The sequence below is a fragment of the Vigna umbellata genome, chromosome 7 (assembly GCF_029865625.1).
Source record: "Vigna umbellata cultivar VRB3 chromosome 7, Vumbellata_1.0, whole genome shotgun sequence".
In the NCBI taxonomy this organism is placed as follows: domain Eukaryota; kingdom Viridiplantae; phylum Streptophyta; class Magnoliopsida; order Fabales; family Fabaceae; genus Vigna; species Vigna umbellata.
The window spans coordinates 46,773,025-46,792,671 of record NC_142171.1 but is presented as its reverse complement, the minus strand read 5'-3'; the positions used below and the strand labels follow the sequence as shown (position 1 = coordinate 46,792,671).

At 37.2% G+C, this 19,647-nt stretch overlaps 1 protein-coding gene across 1 annotated transcript; it reads left to right on the top strand.

Annotated features, from left to right (window-relative positions):
* Positions 1-286: 286 nt before the first annotated feature.
* LOC148196426 (receptor-like protein EIX2) lies at positions 287-4,733 on the top strand. Its single transcript, XM_088094982.1, has 2 exons — positions 287-3,776; positions 4,408-4,733. Exon 1 carries the CDS (start codon positions 379-381, stop codon positions 3,730-3,732), a length of 3,354 nt encoding a protein of 1,117 aa, XP_087951108.1. The 5' UTR covers positions 287-378; the 3' UTR covers positions 3,733-3,776; positions 4,408-4,733.
* Positions 4,734-19,647: the final 14,914 nt, after the last annotated feature.

The following is a 19,647-nucleotide window of genomic DNA, read 5'->3' as shown; positions in this document are numbered from 1 at the left end:
TTGGATTGGTTATTGTAAATCAAATACTAGTGAGAAATATTTTTTTATTCCAAATTTTTCTACACAAAAATAAACACTTATTTTATTAATGCGTATATATAGTTTTAATTCAAAATAAATAAACAATGTAAGTTGGAAGTAGTCTACATTGTATGCTAAAATAACAATTATATTTAAAATATGTCACTTATGTTTATTTATTATTATTTTTTTATTTTATGAAATCAACTTTTGTGAATATAAATGAAGCCATGGAGTATTCTAAAATAAACATATTAGGAGAAAGAGAAAATAACTGAATCATGAATTCTTTCTCGAAATATACTACTCTTATTTATTCTTCTCTCTGTTAAGATTATTTGATATCAGAAAAGCATCATGACTGCTTATTTTCTGAAATCGTTTTATGTTCTTCTGCTGCTTTCTTTGCTTGCCTCAGGAATTAGTGTGAAATTGAAGAACTCAAGTGAAAGTGAGTGCATAGAGAGGGAGAGGCAAGCACTCCTCAGCTTCAAAGAAGGCCTCGTGGATAACTTTGGCATGCTCTCCACTTGGACCAATAATACAGATTGCTGCAAATGGAAACGCATTCAATGCAATAGTCATACTGGTCATGTGCAACTACTTGATCTCCATGGAAACTACCCATATACACCATATTTGAGAGGTGCAATCAATGTCACTTCATTGATTCACTTGCCATACATTCAACATCTTGATCTCAGCCGTAATTATTTTGCACTGAGTTACATCCCAGAGTTTATGGGCTCCATCACCAACTTAAGATATCTCGATCTTTTCCATTCTTTTTTTGCGGGGAGGATTCCTTCAACACTTGGAAATCTCTTACAACTACGCCATCTAGATCTTGGAAAAAATATTCTTTGGGGAAAAATTCCCATCGAGATAGGGAATCTGAAACACTTACAGTATCTCGATCTTGGTCTATTCTATCTTTCCGGAAAAATCCCATCTCAAATTGGAAATCTCACAAAGCTACAACATCTCACTCTAGGAAGAAATACTCCTCCATATGGATGGAAAAGACGAAATAATATTTCAAAATCTCTTTATGGAGCAATCCCTTTTCCCATAGGGAGTCTTCCATTATTGCATACTCTCCGACTAGTTGGCAATTTTGAGATAAAAGCTGAGGATGCACAATGGCTGTCTACTCTCCATTCCTTAACCATTCTTGAGCTGAGTTCATTGCACAGTCTTAAATCTTCTCACAAGTGGCTACAAACTATCGGTAAAATCATTCCAAACTTAACAGAGTTGAGACTAGTTGATTGTAATCTTTTGCATAGTGATATTCAATCTTTGTTCCATTCTCACCCTTCAAATAATTCTACCTCTCTTACCATAATAGATCTGTCTTCTAATATGTTGTCATCATCAATACTTCAATTCTTGTTTAACTTTAGCCTTCATCTTCAAGAGCTTTATCTTTCTCACAATAATATAACATTGTCATCTTCTCTGTGTCCAAATTTTCCATCTCTTGAGATCCTCGATCTCTCTTACAATAATCTTGCATCATCAATGTTTCGAGCTAATTTCAATATCAGCTCCAAATTACAAGAGCTTTACCTTGAAAATTGCAGTCTTATGGATGGAAATTTCCTTCTTTCATCTACTTCTACAATGAATTCTTTCTCCTCACTTATCTTCCTTGATCTTTCCAATAACTTACTAAAATCATCTGCAATATTTTACTGGCTGTTTAACTTCACCACCAATCTGCATTTCATTGACGTTAATGGTAACTTGTTAGAAGGTCCCATTCCAGATGAATTTGGGAAAGTGATGAGCTCTATTGAATATCTTTTTCTCTATAATAACAAACTCCAGGGCAAGATTCCTTCTTTCTTTGGGAGCATGTGCAGATTACAAGTATTATACCTCTCAAATAACAAGTTAAATGGAGAATTTCCGAGCTTCACTCAAAATTCTTCATGGTGCAGCAGACACATATTTCGGGAATTGAACTTATCTTATAACCAAATAACTGGTAGGATACCCGAGAGAATCAGTCTGCTATCTGAATTGGAAATTTTATCGTTGGAGGGGAATTCTTTAAACGGTGATGTAACTGAATCTCATCTTTCTAATTTTTCCAAATTATTTTTCTTAGGCTTGTCACGTAACTCATTATCTGTAAAATTTCGCTCTACTTGGGTTCCTCCTTTTCAATTAACGTTCTTGTTACTTGCATCTTGCAATTTAGGACCGAGTTTTCCTAGTTGGATCCAAACTCAAAATTCCTTAATCGAACTAGATATATCTTATAATGGGCTAAATGATCTCGTACCAGCATGGTTTTGGAAAAAGTTGCAAATTCTATACATTTTGAATATGGCTCACAATAATCTCATTGGTTCAATCCCTAATATGCAATTGAAGCTTCCTTTCAGACCATACATACTTTTAAGTTCAAATAAATTTCAGGGAAAAGTTCCATTATTTTTGCTACAAGCTTCCGAGTTGTTACTCTCTACAAATAAATTTTCAGATTTCTCATGTGGAAACTTCACAGCTACAAACTTGGCCACTTTAGATTTATCATATAATCAAATAAAGGGGCAACTTCCAGATTGTTGGAAATCAATAAATCGATTATTGTTTCTTGATTTAAGTAGCAATCAATTGTCAGGGAAACTTCCTATCTCTATGGGCAGCCTTGTTAACTTGGAAGCTTTGGTTTTAAGAAACAATAGTTTAATGGGTGAATTGCATTCCTCTTTGAAGAACTGTAACAATTTAATTATGTTGGATGTGAGTGAGAATATGTTGGCCGGCCCAATACCATCATGGGTTGGAGAAAACATGCAACAATTGATAATATTGATCATGCGAGGGAATCACTTCTCTGGAAAGATTCCCCTTCATCTATGTTATTTGAAGCGTATTCAATTATTGGATCTTTCCAAGAATAAGTTATCAGAAGAAATTCCACCTTGCTTAAACAATTTTACTGCATTGTCTGAAAAGATGATCAACAGAGTTGAAACTGAAAGTCGGGTGTATTGGTACAATAGTACTTACTATGAAATTTATAATCTAATCAGTTATAGTTATTATTCATTTCATATAACATGGATGTGGAAAGGTATGGAACAGGACTTCAGACGTCCGGAATTAACTGTTCTGAGCATTGATCTCTCGTGTAATAATTTAATTGGTGAAATTCCGAAAGAGATTACATACGCGCTCGGGTTAGTTTCTTTGAATTTATCAAGAAACAATCTGAGTGGAGAAATTCCTTCCGATATTGGAAATTTAAGTTTACTTGAATCCCTTGACCTGTCAAGAAATCAATTGTATGGGAGAATTCCTTCTTCTCTTTCTCAAATGGATTTTCTACAAAACTTGGACTTGTCACACAATTCTCTTTCTGGAAGAATCCCATTGGGAAGACACATGGATACATTTGATGCCTCTTGTTTTGAAGGAAATGCTGATCTTTGTGGTGATCAACTTAACAAGAGTTGTGCAGGATATCAGACATTAGTAAAGCCTCAAAAAGCAGAAGTCCATGGAGAATATTGTGTTTTCTATGAAGCATTATACATGAGCTTGGGGATAGGATTCTTCACAGGATTTTGGGGCTTATTAGGTCCATTACTACTTTGGCAACCATGGAGAATGACTTATCTGAGATTCTTGAACAGACTAATAGACTATTTATTTGTAGTGGTTGAAGTGAACTTTGCAAAGCGCCAAAGGTAGATCAAAGACTAACAGAGTGCAAAAGGTGGCTCAAAAACTAGCTGGTACATAACTCTATTGACTTCTTTCTTTGAATTTTATAGTACTTATTTCTCCTTCAGATAAGTAAATCAGTAAGTAGGTTTTATATTGAAATCGAGCTTACCTTTCTAAAAAGAAATGTACAAGGCTTGCCATGAATGTAAGTGTTAGAATTTGATTCTTGCTTAAAATATAGCACTAAACGTACTTTAATTAATTGTATGTCTCTCAGCTACATACTGATTTTCATCAATTTTATTAAACATCGATTATATCCTACGCTCCTACTCATGGCTTTAATAATTGTAGTTCCGTTTTTTCAGAAATAATTGTTTTTGTTGGTGTAAAGGAATTATTGATAGTGTGCTCTGTTATGAGAAGTTTTCATTTTTCAGATGAATTATGCTTAGGCCATTTTAAAAATGCTTACATGTTATTTTTTTAGTAATGTAACGAGTTTAAATATATATATTTTTTCATTCAGCTTACCACTAAAATTTGGTCTCCAAATTATTTTTCCATCATTACTAATAATGTTTGTCATCATAAGAATCTCAGCACAAGTTTATAGCAATTCATTTCATTTAGTTTATCATTAATATTTGGTTTCCATTTTTTTTCCTTCATTACTAACGTTTGTCATATAAAATTTAGCACAAAATTTGCAGTTAACAATGATTTGGTTCAAGACTCCATTACGAGATAAAAGCATTACAGATTGTTGGCAGTGAGAGATTTGGAGGCTGAAGTTTCATAAAGGAATGATTTGATAGTGTGTGGTTGTATAATCTATAATATAAATTTAATTTTAAGCCAAGAATTCGAGATATCCTAATTTGTATATGTAAGAATATGGGATATCTCAAAAATTTGTAATTCAGAATCCATTGAATCTCATCTTTAATACTCTTTCATATGATTGTATATATTGTTGATGTTATTTTACATTCAAAATTGGAATTTTAAAATAAAAATTTCAATATTGTCTGTGCATGTTGTGGTTATCTAATTCCAAATTTTATTAATAATAACATGGTATTTATGTTTTGTCTTACTAATGTGCGTTACTTGCTCATACATGTACTTATTACACACACAGTTTCTCGTGTTCCATGATACTGAACCAAGGTAATTCTTAATCTTGGTCATCCAAGAATTTAACAAAAATTAATAAATTCCTTGAAACCATTTGATTTTTGCATTAACAAATCAGATAATTCCCAAGTAAGAATTGAAAATAAAAAACAACTTATCCTAAAAGGTAAAGAGACAATTTCAATTAAAACTCATTTTGAAATATCAAAATATTTACTGAATATATTTTTTTTAAATTAGCTTTTAAAAAATATTTTTGTTTTAAATATATCTTTGAGTTTTAGAAAGATATATCTTTCTGTTTTAAGATTGAAATGTTCTAACTATTTTTTATTTAATATTCAATTACATTTTGTTCTGTAGATACATCAACAATGTATAAAAACTAGTTCTTTCATACAGTATATCTCTCCTATATCTCATAACTTCATACTCTCTAAACATTCCCAACATAGACACTTAAAAATGAAATTGGTCCAAAGAACTAAGCATGTTAGACATTTCAAAGGAAGAAAAGGAGACTAGCCCCCGAAAAGTCTTTAAGCTATTAATGTTATACATTCCCAACCACTTAAAAATGAAATTGGTTCAAAGAACTAAGCATGTTAGACATTTCAAAGGAAGAAAAGGAGACTAGCCCCCAAAAAGTCTTTAAGCTATTAATGTTATATTTCAAATCCATTCTATGGGTTAGAAAAAGTAAGCATCTTAGACACTTGAAAAGCAGAAAATGATTTTGGTCCAAAGATCTTGAGGATTGTGCTATTCAAATATTAAAAGAAGAAAATGAAATGGTCCAAATACTAGTGTAATCGAGAAAAACGACAACGGTTATTTTCGGCTATAGACAACGGTTTCGTAACCGAGAGATATACAGACGAAGCAAAAAAGAATAGACTTTTTGCCTCGGTTGTAAACTGAGGCAAAAAGGGATAGAATTTTGCCTCGGTTCAAAGTAATTGAAGTAGTATAGTTTTTTCTTTTTATATTTTTTTTTTCGAAGGACTTTTTTTCTCGGTTCCTACTGAACTAAGACATTATCTCCCCAATACAAATTAAGAACATGAAACAATTTCTGCTTGCATATCTTTCAACAATCAAGAATTAAGCTAGCTAAATGACTCAAAGCCTAATAGCATTCATGTAATCCAGTACAAATAACACTACTATATGCTTCAAAATCATATTGGCATCACAACACGTTCCAACCCTACTCCGAAGCAACCATATGGCGGTGTGCCATATCTTGAAATTATCAAAATCAAGCAATTGGATTTTGATAAACAATTTTTTAATTACTAGAGGTAAGTAGCAGGAGGCACAAACACATAATATGAGAAAAGAGTAAGAGGAGAAAAATAATACCTGAAAGAATCAACGTATAGATATTCTCTTGACATCAATGCCACAAGCTGCTTCACGTTGTTCCAAAATCCCCATGGGACAGGCAATATCAGTTGATGATGAAATCACAGAGATTAAAGTTGCCTCGGTGGGTCTTACACTTGTTGTCTCCATCTCGTGGCATAGAGAAAGCGATTCGTCAAGGTGATGGGCATCGACCACACAACCACATTTGGCATACATGTCAACAAGAGCTACACCAAGAAATACATCCCTCTCCCACCCAGTTCGTATCACATGCTCGTGAATGACCCTTCCCTCTCCAATTGTGGAGTGTGTAGAGCACGCTTTGAGAACAAATGGTAGAGCATGCCCGAATCAAGACGTTTCAAAGAAAAAAATTCCTTTTAGGAATTTGATCAAACAGCTGATGGGCATTCCGAATAGAGTTACAAACGTTGTAAAAATTTACTAGTTTGGTGGCCAAATCTTGATCGTAAGCAATACCCGTTGATAAAATTGGGCGTGAAGTTGTTTCCCAAGTCCTAAAGCTTGACAGAGATACAAGACTCAAGCCTTGCTCTTCCTCCACCAGCACCAACACTCTAGCTACCAACGTTGGATTCGCCCTTTTTCTTATTCCAGTCATTTTAATTAGTGCTGTCAGTGGAGCCAAACCCAATAACCTTCCCCTCTCTCTCTCAAACACTCCTCCATTGGAGGCAAATCGCCGCTCTGACAACATAAACCTCAGTCTTGTCAACGCGAGAAAGGGGAAGCTAGTGATTGGAATCCCTAGCCCCAATGGAACCGTTTCTCCTAGGCTCGTTAGAAACCCTAGATGAACCCCAATAGGAACTCGACGAGCCACCCAACTTCGACAACACTTCGCCGAAGACAATGTAGGCGCTGGTGGTGGACGAATTGCGACAACATGAAAGTGGACTCAACAAGCAACCCGCGAGAGAAACCAGACCGCGAAGTGGACATTTCTTTGCGCTGGAGAAATGGAGTACGCGAGGATTATACATTTGGTGGTGGAGGTCACAAGGGAAGAAGAAAAATGAGGAGGAGTACACTAGGGGAAGAAGAAAATTATGTAAACTCTTTTCAGGTTTCAGTAATTTGAACCAATGAAAGAGCTACTAACTCGGTTCATCTGCTAACTGGTGCCTAAAGAGCTAAAAAAATTCAAAATAACCTATATGCCTCGGCTAGAAGGCAAACCGAAACATAAATGCCCAATCACTTCGGTTCGATGACGACCGAAGTAGTAGGGCTTTGTCGAAAATTTGCCAATCTGACTTGTAGAGGGGTGGGTAGATTTGCAAAGGGTTTTATGCTTTGATTTCGTAAATAACCGAGGCAGTAGAGTGCATAGGTTTCGGTTCCCACTGAACCGAGGCGTATAAGTCCGCCTTAATTACAAAAATATCAACGCATTTTAATATGCTTCGGTTTTTCGAAAACCAAGACATATTAAACGTGTTAAAATGCTGTTTTTTTACTAATGAAAGAACTTCAAGACTGTACTGTTCAGATTTGTTAAATTAAACACTTGACAAGGGAATGAAAAGAATGAAATATGTAAAATATCCCAACTTGAATGAAAAGAAAAGGAAAAAAACAATTTAGAAACCCATTCACAACTTGCAAAGTTTAAAAAACTATAAACATTTATATTGACAATTGGTCGGCTGGTGGACTAATTGGCTTTTTCCCCTTTCACTTTCTAAAGAGCGGAAAAAGAAAAAAATCTCCACTAACATTTAATAATAATAAAAACAAGCTAAGAAAAAGGTTCATAGCTATGGAAATTAGTTGTTATTTTGGCACACAAAGTAATTCATCGTTTGAATTCATAGATATTGAAATTAACTTACAGATGTTTTAAATATTTGCATGTGTAGATATGTATGAAATGCACAATAACATGAAAGAAGACGAAAGACTTTGTTTTAATAGAAAACAACATTTAAATTAAACAGGGAATGAAAATGTATTTATGAAAATAATTATAAATACGCTTAAAACATTTAATTACTTACAACACTTCATCTTAATAAAATTATAAACTCTCAATCTTCTTCTAATTTTTATGTTATAGTTGTGTTTCGGGTGTATGGTCAATTAACTTCTACAAACACCTTCACAATTTCCTTCCAAAGCCGCTCATATAGTTATGTCTTCGTCTTGTCTTCGCCTTTGCTCTAACTGATTGGGGGATACCGTCCAAAGATACTCTGATGCTTAGGTCAATAAATAATTCGTACGGGGTCATAGCAATAGTCTTAAATGCATAATAAATTCGGTTACCTTGAGCTTGAAATGAGCTTGAGATTTGTAAAACCTTAGTTACGGCCCAATCTCAGCCCATTACACTTAATCAATACTTACCTTTAACTTTGCTTCTAAGAGGAATTGATTATCGAGGTAGGCCGTCTGATCCTCCTTGGGTGATCCATCCAGACCAGTTTGTCAAGATTTTACTTTGGTTTTGGTATCTTACACCTTTGGGTCGTCCAGCCAATCCCTATCTTCCAAGGTCGTCCGACCCTGCGGTTAAGTAACGTCTACAAACACTTTCATGATTTCTTTGGGGACTCATCATTTACCAACTCCGTTTTCAATCATTAATTCGGATCGGGTGACACTGGTCCATTTGAGAACTCGTCTTTCACCACCCGACCAAGTTGACAATGGTTCCTTTGGGAACATTCTGTTCATAAACTTGTGTTAGCTTTAATTAGGGTCGGGCAGTAGTGGTTCATTTGAGAACTCGTTGTTCACCACCCGACTAAGTTGACAGTGGTTTCTTTCAGAACTCTCTGTTCATCAACTCATGTTAGCTGGGTTCGAGCGGTAGTGGTTCTTTTTAAAACCACGTTCTTCTTCTTGTAAAACCACAGGGAAATCAGCAACACTCAGCAATTTCAGAAAGCTTTTCCTATCAAGTAGAATGCACCTTCCTGTGCAGAACGATCATACTTTGTATATCAACCTTGCTTCTCAAGAAATCTTCAAGACTTTATGTTGGCTGCAAAACCAACGACAAGTGCACCGGTCGCAGCGTACCAAGTGATAAATATCGTTCTCTCCCAAGGGACTTGTGCAACACATGATAATTCTTCAATTCATAAATCAATTAGACATCAAAGTGCACAAAATAACACAAGAAACTCCTTTTAGTATTTTATCAAACAGTTGGTGTGCAAGAAATTTAACAGAGAGTATTTACAATAGTTGGACTTTGGTGTTGAAGGCACTTAGAAATGAATAGACTAGAAATGATATGAAATGACATTGTTAAAGTTAGGTTTCACCAATTTACTCTTGTGCAAAAACAATTTCATCTCATTTCCATCAATTAACTTAAGTCAATCCACAAAATTACTCTAGCCCTAATCCCTTAGGTGAAAGAGCCTAACTTTTACCTATTAACTATCAATCCCTTGACTAATTAACAAGCAAAACCTGCATTAAGAACTAGGATCAAGACAACATGTGAATCATCTTTCATCCCTAGAATCAATGAACCACAAGGACTCCTATTTCAGTTATGGGTTTCATCTTACGTCCTCATAACCCATGAAACCCCAAAATCAAGTCATGAACGTCCCCATTACATGCAAGCTTTAAGATTAGAAACAATAATACAAGCAATTGATAGAAAAGGCATATATATATTCAAATCATTCAATAATTACACAAGATTCAAAGGCTACAACTAAGCCCAACAAGATGGGTTTGGATCTCCATTTCCACGGAGAGCCTTTAAGCTTACAAAATGGCCATGGAAGAAGAAGAAGAACCCAAAGAGGAAGAAGGAAGTGTTCCCACAAGCCCTACTAGCCCTCCAAGCTCTCCCCTGAGTGAAATCGTGCCTCCAAACTATCAAAGACCTAAACCCCTTCGCGTTTTAGTGTTAAATAAGCTCAATCTACCACATCAGCGAGACTGGCGCCCGAACCCATCCTGGAGCGCCCGGGCACGAGCGTCGCGTGGAAACTAGCACCCGGTCCCCTTCCTGGGGCGCCCGACTCAAGCACATTAGTAATCAACTTCTGTGTAGGTGGCGCTTAGCCCCCTTGAACTAGGGGGGCCCGACTTGATTTTTCTGCACTGCATCTTTTTCTCTTTTTCTGCTGATGTGCTTGCTTCTTGTGGTCGGTTCAGATCTATACATTGTTGGAGACTCCTCCAAGCACATTATTAGCTACAAAATAAGGGATTATAGATGAAATTACATCAAAGTAGCCCAAAACACAATTATTCATAAAACTAAGATAAATTAGAGGATTAAGCAAGTTACAAGCTAGAAAAGAGTTCATTTTGCTATTAAAATGATGCTTACATAATGGTAAGAATTAGCATTATCAAACTCCCCCAAACTTACAACTTTGCTTGTCCTCAAGCAAAAGTACTTCACCTAGCAAACAATTTAACACGATGGTCTAGCAACTTTAAGCACAATTTCAATCAAATAAACAAAATCAATCATGCTTGCTAAACTTAGAAATTACATTCAAGAGATAGTATGGCCTTAGCAAGCTAAGCTTCAACCATGGTGCTCACAAATTAAAAGTCACAAGATAGATGCAAATGATAGATCAACAAACATGGCAAGTTGTTTTCATTGAGTACATGGAACCAATCCTCACCAAAGAAAGTGTTTCACTCAAGCACAATGGTGTATAAGGATGTATGTCTAACTCTCAAGTATCACAATGTTGCACAAATCAACTTTGCCTTTCGTTTCAACAATATCAAACACATTAACAAGCAAGTTACATCACAAGGACTTTTGGAAGCTTGTATTGTGGCTGGGCTAAGAAGAAAAATTGGTTTTTCTGGACAACAAAGCACCTTGAGATAAGAGACAAAACAATTTAATTCATGATGTAGCATAGTCTCTTGCTCCAAAATTGAATAAACCACTTCTCAACCTATTTCCCAACTCTTTTTCATTGAATTCATGTTTTTGTTTTTCTTCTTCTTTCTTCTTTTTCTTTCTTTTTACTCAACTTATTATTTTTCTCAATGCTCCCTTATGACAAGAACTCCCCTAACCTTAAAGCATTCTCCTCATTCTCAACTCAAGGTAAGGAGGTTAATGATTTTTCAATAAGCTTAAGGTTTCGGGAATGAGAAAGTTTTCTTTTGAAGGTTCAAAGATTTAGCATTGGCTTTTAGGCTCAAAACTGTAGAAGAGATTGAAAAACAAGATGACCTTGATCATTTGTAACATGCAAGTAACTAGTTCAAATACAGAAACTTAGGCAAAATCAACTGTGATTGCAAAGTAATAGCATTTAGCAATAAACTCTGAGGGACAACATCTCACAAGTTTACTTAAGGTTCCAGAAATTGATAAACATCATGCCAAGAATATTGATCACAATTAAAACCAAGCATCTATCTAAACAGATACAAGCAACCACAATCTCTGTTCAACAAGCTCAACCACATAATCTCAATCAGATTTTCCAAACAATTCACATGGATAAAGAGCTAACACAAGAGATTTGCATTCAATTCAAGCTTAACATATGATTCACTCAAATCACCAGACCAATTGCGCAAGAACTATCCACTAGGAAAGTAAAAAAGAAATCAAATTTAAAAATTGAAAGCAAATAAAACTTGAAATTAAAACTGAAAAACCGATTTAGGTGGACTCTTTGTAGCTTCACAACTATAGAACACTAGCTTCACTTCCATCTGAAACATCTTCCTCCCCCTAGTAGCTTATGCTTTACAACTGCTCACCTCCCCATCAGTAAGGGCCTGGCCCCCAGGCCATGCTACACGAGCAACAAAATCTTTAAGTCATATAATGCTCTGCTCAAGCCTGGCTCAAAGGTTGACCAGTGGTGGTTTCGAACTTGTTAAGTCCTAAGGAAGATCTTATACTGTAAAAAGAAAGCACAAAGTAAAATTAGTATCTCATAGTCAACAATTGAAGAGAAAGGTCCAAAAACATACTAAAAGAAATGTGCAAAAGAAAGCAAAGAAACAAAACAATGAAAGCCAAAACAAACAAAGACAAAAGTACATGAACATAGAGGGAAGTCTTAGAATTAAACTTCCCAAAGGTACAACAATACAAAAAGGTTTAAAAACACATCAAAAGAAGTGTGTGAAAGAGTGCAAAAGAATGGAAAACTCATAATCAATCAAGAAAAACACATGTGAAGAACAAGTATTGTGACGATGGGCGCCCCTGGTGCAGAGGCACTGAGCGCCACTCAATCAATTTTGTGTAGGAGGGCCACTGGTCAACTCGCGCCGGGCGCCAGATCGGTTTTCTGCATAATGCAGATTTCTACGAAATGGGTCACTCATCATGTGATTTTTGGTTCCAGACCAATGCACTCACACACCAAACAAGCTAAAACTAACCTAATACACTTATACAAACAATAAAAACAACATTACAACTCAAAAATCACAAAAATGCAAAACTACACAAACATGCAAAACATAAGTTACTAATGTAAATGACACAAAAATCACACAAACACTAGTAAAAAGGGTAAGAAAACTGGGTTGCCTCCCAAAAGTTTAACGTCATTAGCTTGACGAATTACAATGAAGTGCGAATGTTGTTGTTGGTGTGCTCCTTTCACCAACTCTTGAATCACATTTTAGCCACCAAATCAACTCTCATAGCTTAAATTCTTCATTTTAGTCCTTCCACTACCTTGACATCTTCGAACACTCAATCCTCTTAATCAACTTTGGCTTGCTAGGCTTGAGTTCCTTATCTTTCATCAAAGGGTGGTGGTGATTAGTCTTTCTCTTTTCCTTCTCCCTTTCTTTTTCATCTTTCACTTAGCACTTGGAGCATCTTCAAGGGATGAAGAATTTGGGGTAGCTTGTGATGCTCAACATAGTTGTCTCGTTGTGTCCTATAATTCCTTCAATCTCAGGGTCTTCATGATGCTTTTGAGGCTGCATTCCTCCCTGTATGAACATCCCTGCATACACTTAGACACAACTAGGCTAAAGCCACAAATTAGCCTAAGTAAAATTGAAAATCTATTTACAAGAATAGAGTTAGTCCTATATACAAAAATAAAGTATATGCAAGTTAGAAACCTCACAAAAAATACTAAAATTGCATAACAGAAGCACACCAACCATAGAACCTTCCAACACTAGTGCAAAATTGGCTTTTAACGTCCCCCCATAGATGTCCGTCCGTCAAAGCCCCAACGTAAATAATTGACCGGTGGCATATTCGTAAATAAGTGAAACTCTAGACGTTCGTTGTAGTGGGGGACAGACGTCTATAATATTATAGACGTCAGTGGGAGGGGACGGATGTTTACGAGGCTGAACAAATGAACGCTTCAACTCCCCATGTCAGCCCCTTAAACGTCCGTCTGGGAGGGGATAGACGTCTATAATATTATAGACGTCCGGCCTCGCCAAGCGGACGTTTAGGGTGCTGACAGGGTGGTTGGAGAATTAATTGGCTTCAGCACCTTAAACGTCCGTCCTGGGAGGGGCCAGACGTCTATAATATTATAGACGTCCGGCCTCTCTCTAACGAACGTTTCGGTGCTGACAGGGTGGTTGGAGGATGTCTATAATATTATAGACGTTTGGCCCCTCCCAGGACGGACGTTTAAGGTGCTGAAGCCAATTAATTCTCCAACCACCCTGTCAGCACCCTAAAAGTCCGTCTTGGCGGGGCCGGACGTCTATAATTATAGACGTCTGGCCCTTCCCAGGATGGACGTTTAAGGGGCTGACATGGGGAGTTGAAACGTTCATTTGTTCAGCCTCGTAAACGTCCGTCCCCCTCCCATAGACGTCTATAATATTATAGACGTCCGTCCCCCACACAACGGACGTTTAATGGGCTGTCAAGGGAGTTGAAGCGTTCATTTGTTTCAGCCTATTAGACGTCTGTTACCCCCAGGTCTATAATATTATAGACATCCGGGCACCCACCACAAACGTCTAAAACCACCACGCGAATACCAATTTTAAATCCCCAAAGACGTCATATTAGTGATGAACCAAACGTCTATAATATTATAGACATCAGGGCCCCAGAGTACCGGACGTCTAACAGTATTAATATGGGAAACGCGAACCCGCGAGCAGTTACGCTCACTGTTCATCGTCTTCCCCGCGAACGCTATCTGCGCCATTGATTTTCGAGGTGCGTTTTCTCTCTTTTGGACCGTTTAAATTTACTTTCAATCCGATTACATTGCCCTATGATGAAATATCTTTGATTTGAACCGATTAAAAATCGTTTTCGGTCCGTTTTTGTGCAGTCTCTTGCGTGTTCTTGGGCGGCTTCTTTGACTGTTTTTGGTCTACGTTTTAGGCCGTTCCCTCCTCGATTTCCCTCCCTTTCATTTCGAATCTACTTTTCAGGTTAGCTTGTTGGTTGATAAATTTTTGTATGCATGTAATTGGGTTTTGTGTATGCATGTTTTTTACTCTAAAGTGTGCATGTGTTAATAGTTTTTGAATATGCATGTATTAGTTGTGTTATTAGAAGTATCAAATCATTGAGTGACACTTAGTTACCGTTTGAAATTTAACACAAACGATTAATCTTGTAATCGTTTGTGTTAAATTTTGAATTGTCCAATTGGACAGTTTGAGAAAATTAATTTTCATAATTTGCAATAACATGTCAATCGGAGTTTATGGATAAGATTGATAAAATTTCGGTTCAGTATTTGTGTTGTTCTCCGAATGCATAATTGATTGTGATGATCGTTGACTACTCTCATTTCGGTATTTCGGAGACTAATGCGAAATGCTGCCGAAATCTTATCAATTTTATGATGTAGACTTCAATGCACGTGTTTGAGCAAATTATGAAAATTAATTTTTTTGAATGGGTAGGACCTAACCTTGTGAGAGTTAAAGAACTGAACTGATGATTTTACGAACATAGTATGGATCGAAGCTCGATGAACGAACGTCGCATCAGTGAAGAATATGATAAGGGTGTTTCGAAGTTCTTGCAATACGTTGAACAAAATGCTAAGTTTGTCAACGGGACATATTTTTGTCCTTGTGTCCGTTGTCTTAATCAAATACGGCAAGACTTAGGCAATGTGCGTGACCATCTATTCATGTATGGCATAATGAGGACTTATACTATTTGGACTTGGCATGGAGAAGTACTAGAGCCTACCACGTCACGAGGAACGGATTATGTGGAAGATACATGAAGATCTTAAAGGGATATGTCAAGAATCAGTATAGACCAGAAGCTTCAATCATAGAGAGATACATTGCAGAAGAAGCCATTGAATTTTGTTCAAGTTATATGCCATCTTCTGAACCCGTCGGTCTCCCCAAGAGTAGACATGAAGGAAAATGTGAAGGTAAGGGTGTTCGAGGTGTGAGAATTCAAAGTGTTAGCAGAAAAGAAATTGACCAAGCTCATTGTACATCTTAAACAACACTGTTGATGTGATTCCTTACATTTATGACCACGTTAATGAAATAAAGGCAGCAAACCCAAAAATGAGTGAAAAATGGCATCTTAATGAACATGTGAAAACCTTCTTGCAATGGTTTAAGAAAAAGATTTATGCAACTCCACATGTTTCTGAAACTTTATTTAGGTTATCTCGTGGGCCGAACACATATGTCATTACATATGGTGGGTAGTATATAAACAATATTTTTTTTCAGACAAAGGTAGAAGATGAAAAAAGCAGAGTTCAAAATAGTGGCGTCACACTACAAGCTGAGGCTGTGCATTTTGCTAGTTCTAAAGACAAAAATCCAATAACAACATCCATCAGTTATTTTGGAATAATACAAGAAATATGGGAAGTTGATTACGTCACTTTTAGAGTCCCAGTTTTCAAGTGTAAATGGGTTGATATAAATTATGGTGTCATGACAGATGACTTTGGTTTCACATTGGTAGACTTGAACAAGATGAATTACAGTGATGAACCATTTATCATGGCTAGTCAAGCAAGACAAATATTCTATGTAAATGATCCAGCGAATAACAAATGGTCAGTGGTTTTAGAAGGAAAAAACATGCATGGACATGATGATGACGATTCTCTTGATATACTTGAGACAACATCTGTTGCATGTAGACCCACTGAAGACCCAGTTGATGACGTTGTCGATGTCATGCAGGCAATTCGTAGTGATCACAACGAAGGCATTTGGGAAAAAACAATTAATTAATAGGTTGATATTTTCACTTTTATTGACTTTATATGTATGTTCATCATAATTGAATTATTACTAACGTTGTTTAATTTTTCAGGTATGTCGGCCTCAGACTCAGGATCGGAAAGAGCAGACGTGGACGAGGCATCACCCGAGTGGCAGATGTGACATCCGGACGCATGGATGGTCAGAGGAGGCATGTTGACATCACCCCAGATCAGGTCGTCCATCAGGGCCAAATGCTAATAGGTTTAGGAGTTATCTGGGTAAGTTAGCAAAAAGTCATGTCTCTATCCTTCATGCATGTTGGGATGACGTCCTAGAGGTCGACAAGAACCTCTTATGGCAAGATATTCAGGTATGTTTATACTTCATGCAATTTGTGATATACTTATCTTTTATGTTTTCTTTTGGAATAACAAGTTTTTTTGTTTTAAACAACAACATTTTGATATTCAAAACACAATGCAAATTAGAAAGAAAGTGTTATCGCATATAGCGATAAGATGGAGGGATTTCAAGACAAGGCTGACACGACTATATCTCTTTGGCGACAGGCAACATGAAAATCCTTGTCAGCAATATACATTCACAGAGGAGGAATGGATGCAGTTTCGTGCATCTAGAGAGTCTGAGGAATGGAAGGTATGTTGCTTAACATCGTCTTTCATTGAGTTTTTATGATTTTACACTTATTAATATACATGGTTTCACAGGGTAAAAGGTTAGCCGCCCAAGAAAGACAAAGGCTAAACGATGCACCCCACTTGTTATCACGAGGTGGATATGCAAAACTAGAAGAAACTGAGAAAGTCTAGAGCGGATGCCTTGGGACTTGAGTCGCCGGACCTAGCACCTGCACCTGCTAGGTACGAGCTGTAGAAGGCTGCTCGGACTAAATCTGATGGGAACATGACATCTTCCTTAGCTGCCTTGATCTCATAGAGAATTATAAGTTCAAATTATAAGCAGTTATGTGATTGTGTATCTAACACAACATGTCTTCTAAGTAACTTGTTTCTTTAATATGCAGGATGAGTTGGTTGAGCAGCAGACTCAGGGCACATTTGCTGGCCAAGGTAGGGACAACATTCTAACAACGGCCATTGGAAGGCCCGAGCACCCAGGACGTGTACGTGGAGTTCCTGGGGCGATTGGTCTTTGTGACTACTTTGGCCCTACACAAAAAACCGCCCCATCAATGAGTCAGGAGACACTGACGCAGATGGATCTTCAGTGGGAGGAAAGACTCAACTAAAGCATGAGATCAATGGAGCAACGATTCATGGAGCAGCTACAAGAACAAAAAGAAATACAAAGAGCGCTTGAAGAAAAGCTGCATTCCATGACGCAAGGCAACATGGGGGCCGATGAAACTCCCACACCACCTCGTGTCAGCACTAGAGGATCATGCTTTGCTATAGACCCCACTCAGTATAGCGATCAATATGAGCTGTTGGTTGATGGGGATCCCCACGCATTGTGGCTGTCGGACGAGTGCTTGAGGGAGGGTAGACTATTCATGGTGTTGCCATATTACCCCAGCACGTGTGTGTGACCGTTGACGAGGTTCGGGATCCCCAGGCTCAGGTGCTTGTACCCACTCCAGAAATTAACTTTGTGGGGGAGGCCATAGGATCATTTATTGCCTGGCCTAGAGCATTGATCATGTCCCACATTGCTACTCCACAGGTATAATGTCTTTTTTCTTAGTATTTATATGTTTATTCTTCAAATAATTGTTGATAACGCTTTGACGTAAATTCTTATCTTCAGTTCACACGTCCTCAGAAGCAGCCAATTCATGATATAGTTATACATGAAGATGATGACATGGCTGAAGCGGAGGATGATCCTCTATCAAAGTTAATGACAAAATTACGCCGATTGAAGAAAGCATCATTAGAACTATATTGGGATTTGAGAGTATTTGGTCTTCCCCACCAGTTTATATCACATTCTCTGATACATTGGAGGTTATTGGGGGAGACAGGATGTTGAATATCTCCATCATTCAGCTGTGGTGCATGTAAGATAGTCAATTTGGTCTTTCATATTACTTTTATTTACATTGTTATAGTTTCTAACAACTTAACTTTGTTGTTTTAGGTACATGGACACAATTGTTGTAGACCAAGGTCGGTCTTCCATGTACGGATTTGTTGAACCTCAGACCATTCAACCGTTTGGTAACACACTTCAAAACAGACAACATTATTTGCAAACATAGATGGATGAGTCAGAAAGAGACGTATACCTTGTGTCATACATTGAGGGGTAGGTGTGTTATATGTGGTCAGTTCATTATTATAGTTTCCTTAATTAGTTGAATAACTATTTGATGGAATCCTGCTTGACGTAGTCCTTCTTTTGTAATTTTACCTTTCATAGCTTAGTTTTTAAGGAGCATGGGTTATTATAAATACCCAGCTCCTCTCTTGTATTGGCACTTTTGAGATGAATGAGAATTATATTTCTGAAATCAGAATAATTCTCTCTTGAAAGTCAAATGCTAGAGAGTCCAAAGACTCCCTCTAGCCACCTTCCATGCACACACCTCCATTTCTCATTTTCCATTAGCTTTTCACTGTGCTTCCATTAATTGCTTTCCTCCAGGGCGCTCTCCTTCATTAATTTCCTTCATATGCGTGGCGACACTTCATCAGCCACATCTTTCTCTCAAATCTGCATCATCAACATCCACATCTTCATTCTCTCGAGGTCATTTCTCTCTAGCCTCTTCTCGCTTCTCCACACTCCAAATCAGGTTATCTTCTACCATTTCTACCACAGTACATCATCTTCACCGAACAGTGCTTCGTTCTATGGCCTTCCCTAGGTTTTCCTTCATCTTTCTTCATTTTCTTTAAGTTTTGACCGATTAAACATCTCAACGTTCGTTCTTTCCTTTCCACCGTTTAAAACACCATTTCACCGATTAATCGGTCAGTTTAGTGATTCCTCACCGTTCTACGGTTTCCTTCATGTTTATAAGGTTTCCCACGATTAAACCTCGATCTAGGGTTTTGTTGTGTTCGTTCTCAGTTTTCCTTAGATTTCATTCGAGTCATTCCTCGATCTCGTGTTCCTCATCATTCCGCTGCGTCTTTACTCGTCGGAGGGAGCTTCAAGGAGTCCGCATCGCGCCTTTGGTCACTTCTTGGAGCCACTCTTCCATCACTATTTGTCCTTCGTGATAGGTCGCACTGGCATCATTCCCAAATAATGTAAAATTATATGGTTTTGTTCGTTGCACAGGAGGATGAAAAATGACTT

Bases quoted from the DNA above. Each gene is read 5' to 3' on its own strand.
- LOC148196426 (XM_088094982.1), top strand. From the start codon at position 379: ATGACTGCTTATTTTCTGAAATCGTTTTATGTTCTTCTGCTGCTTTCT.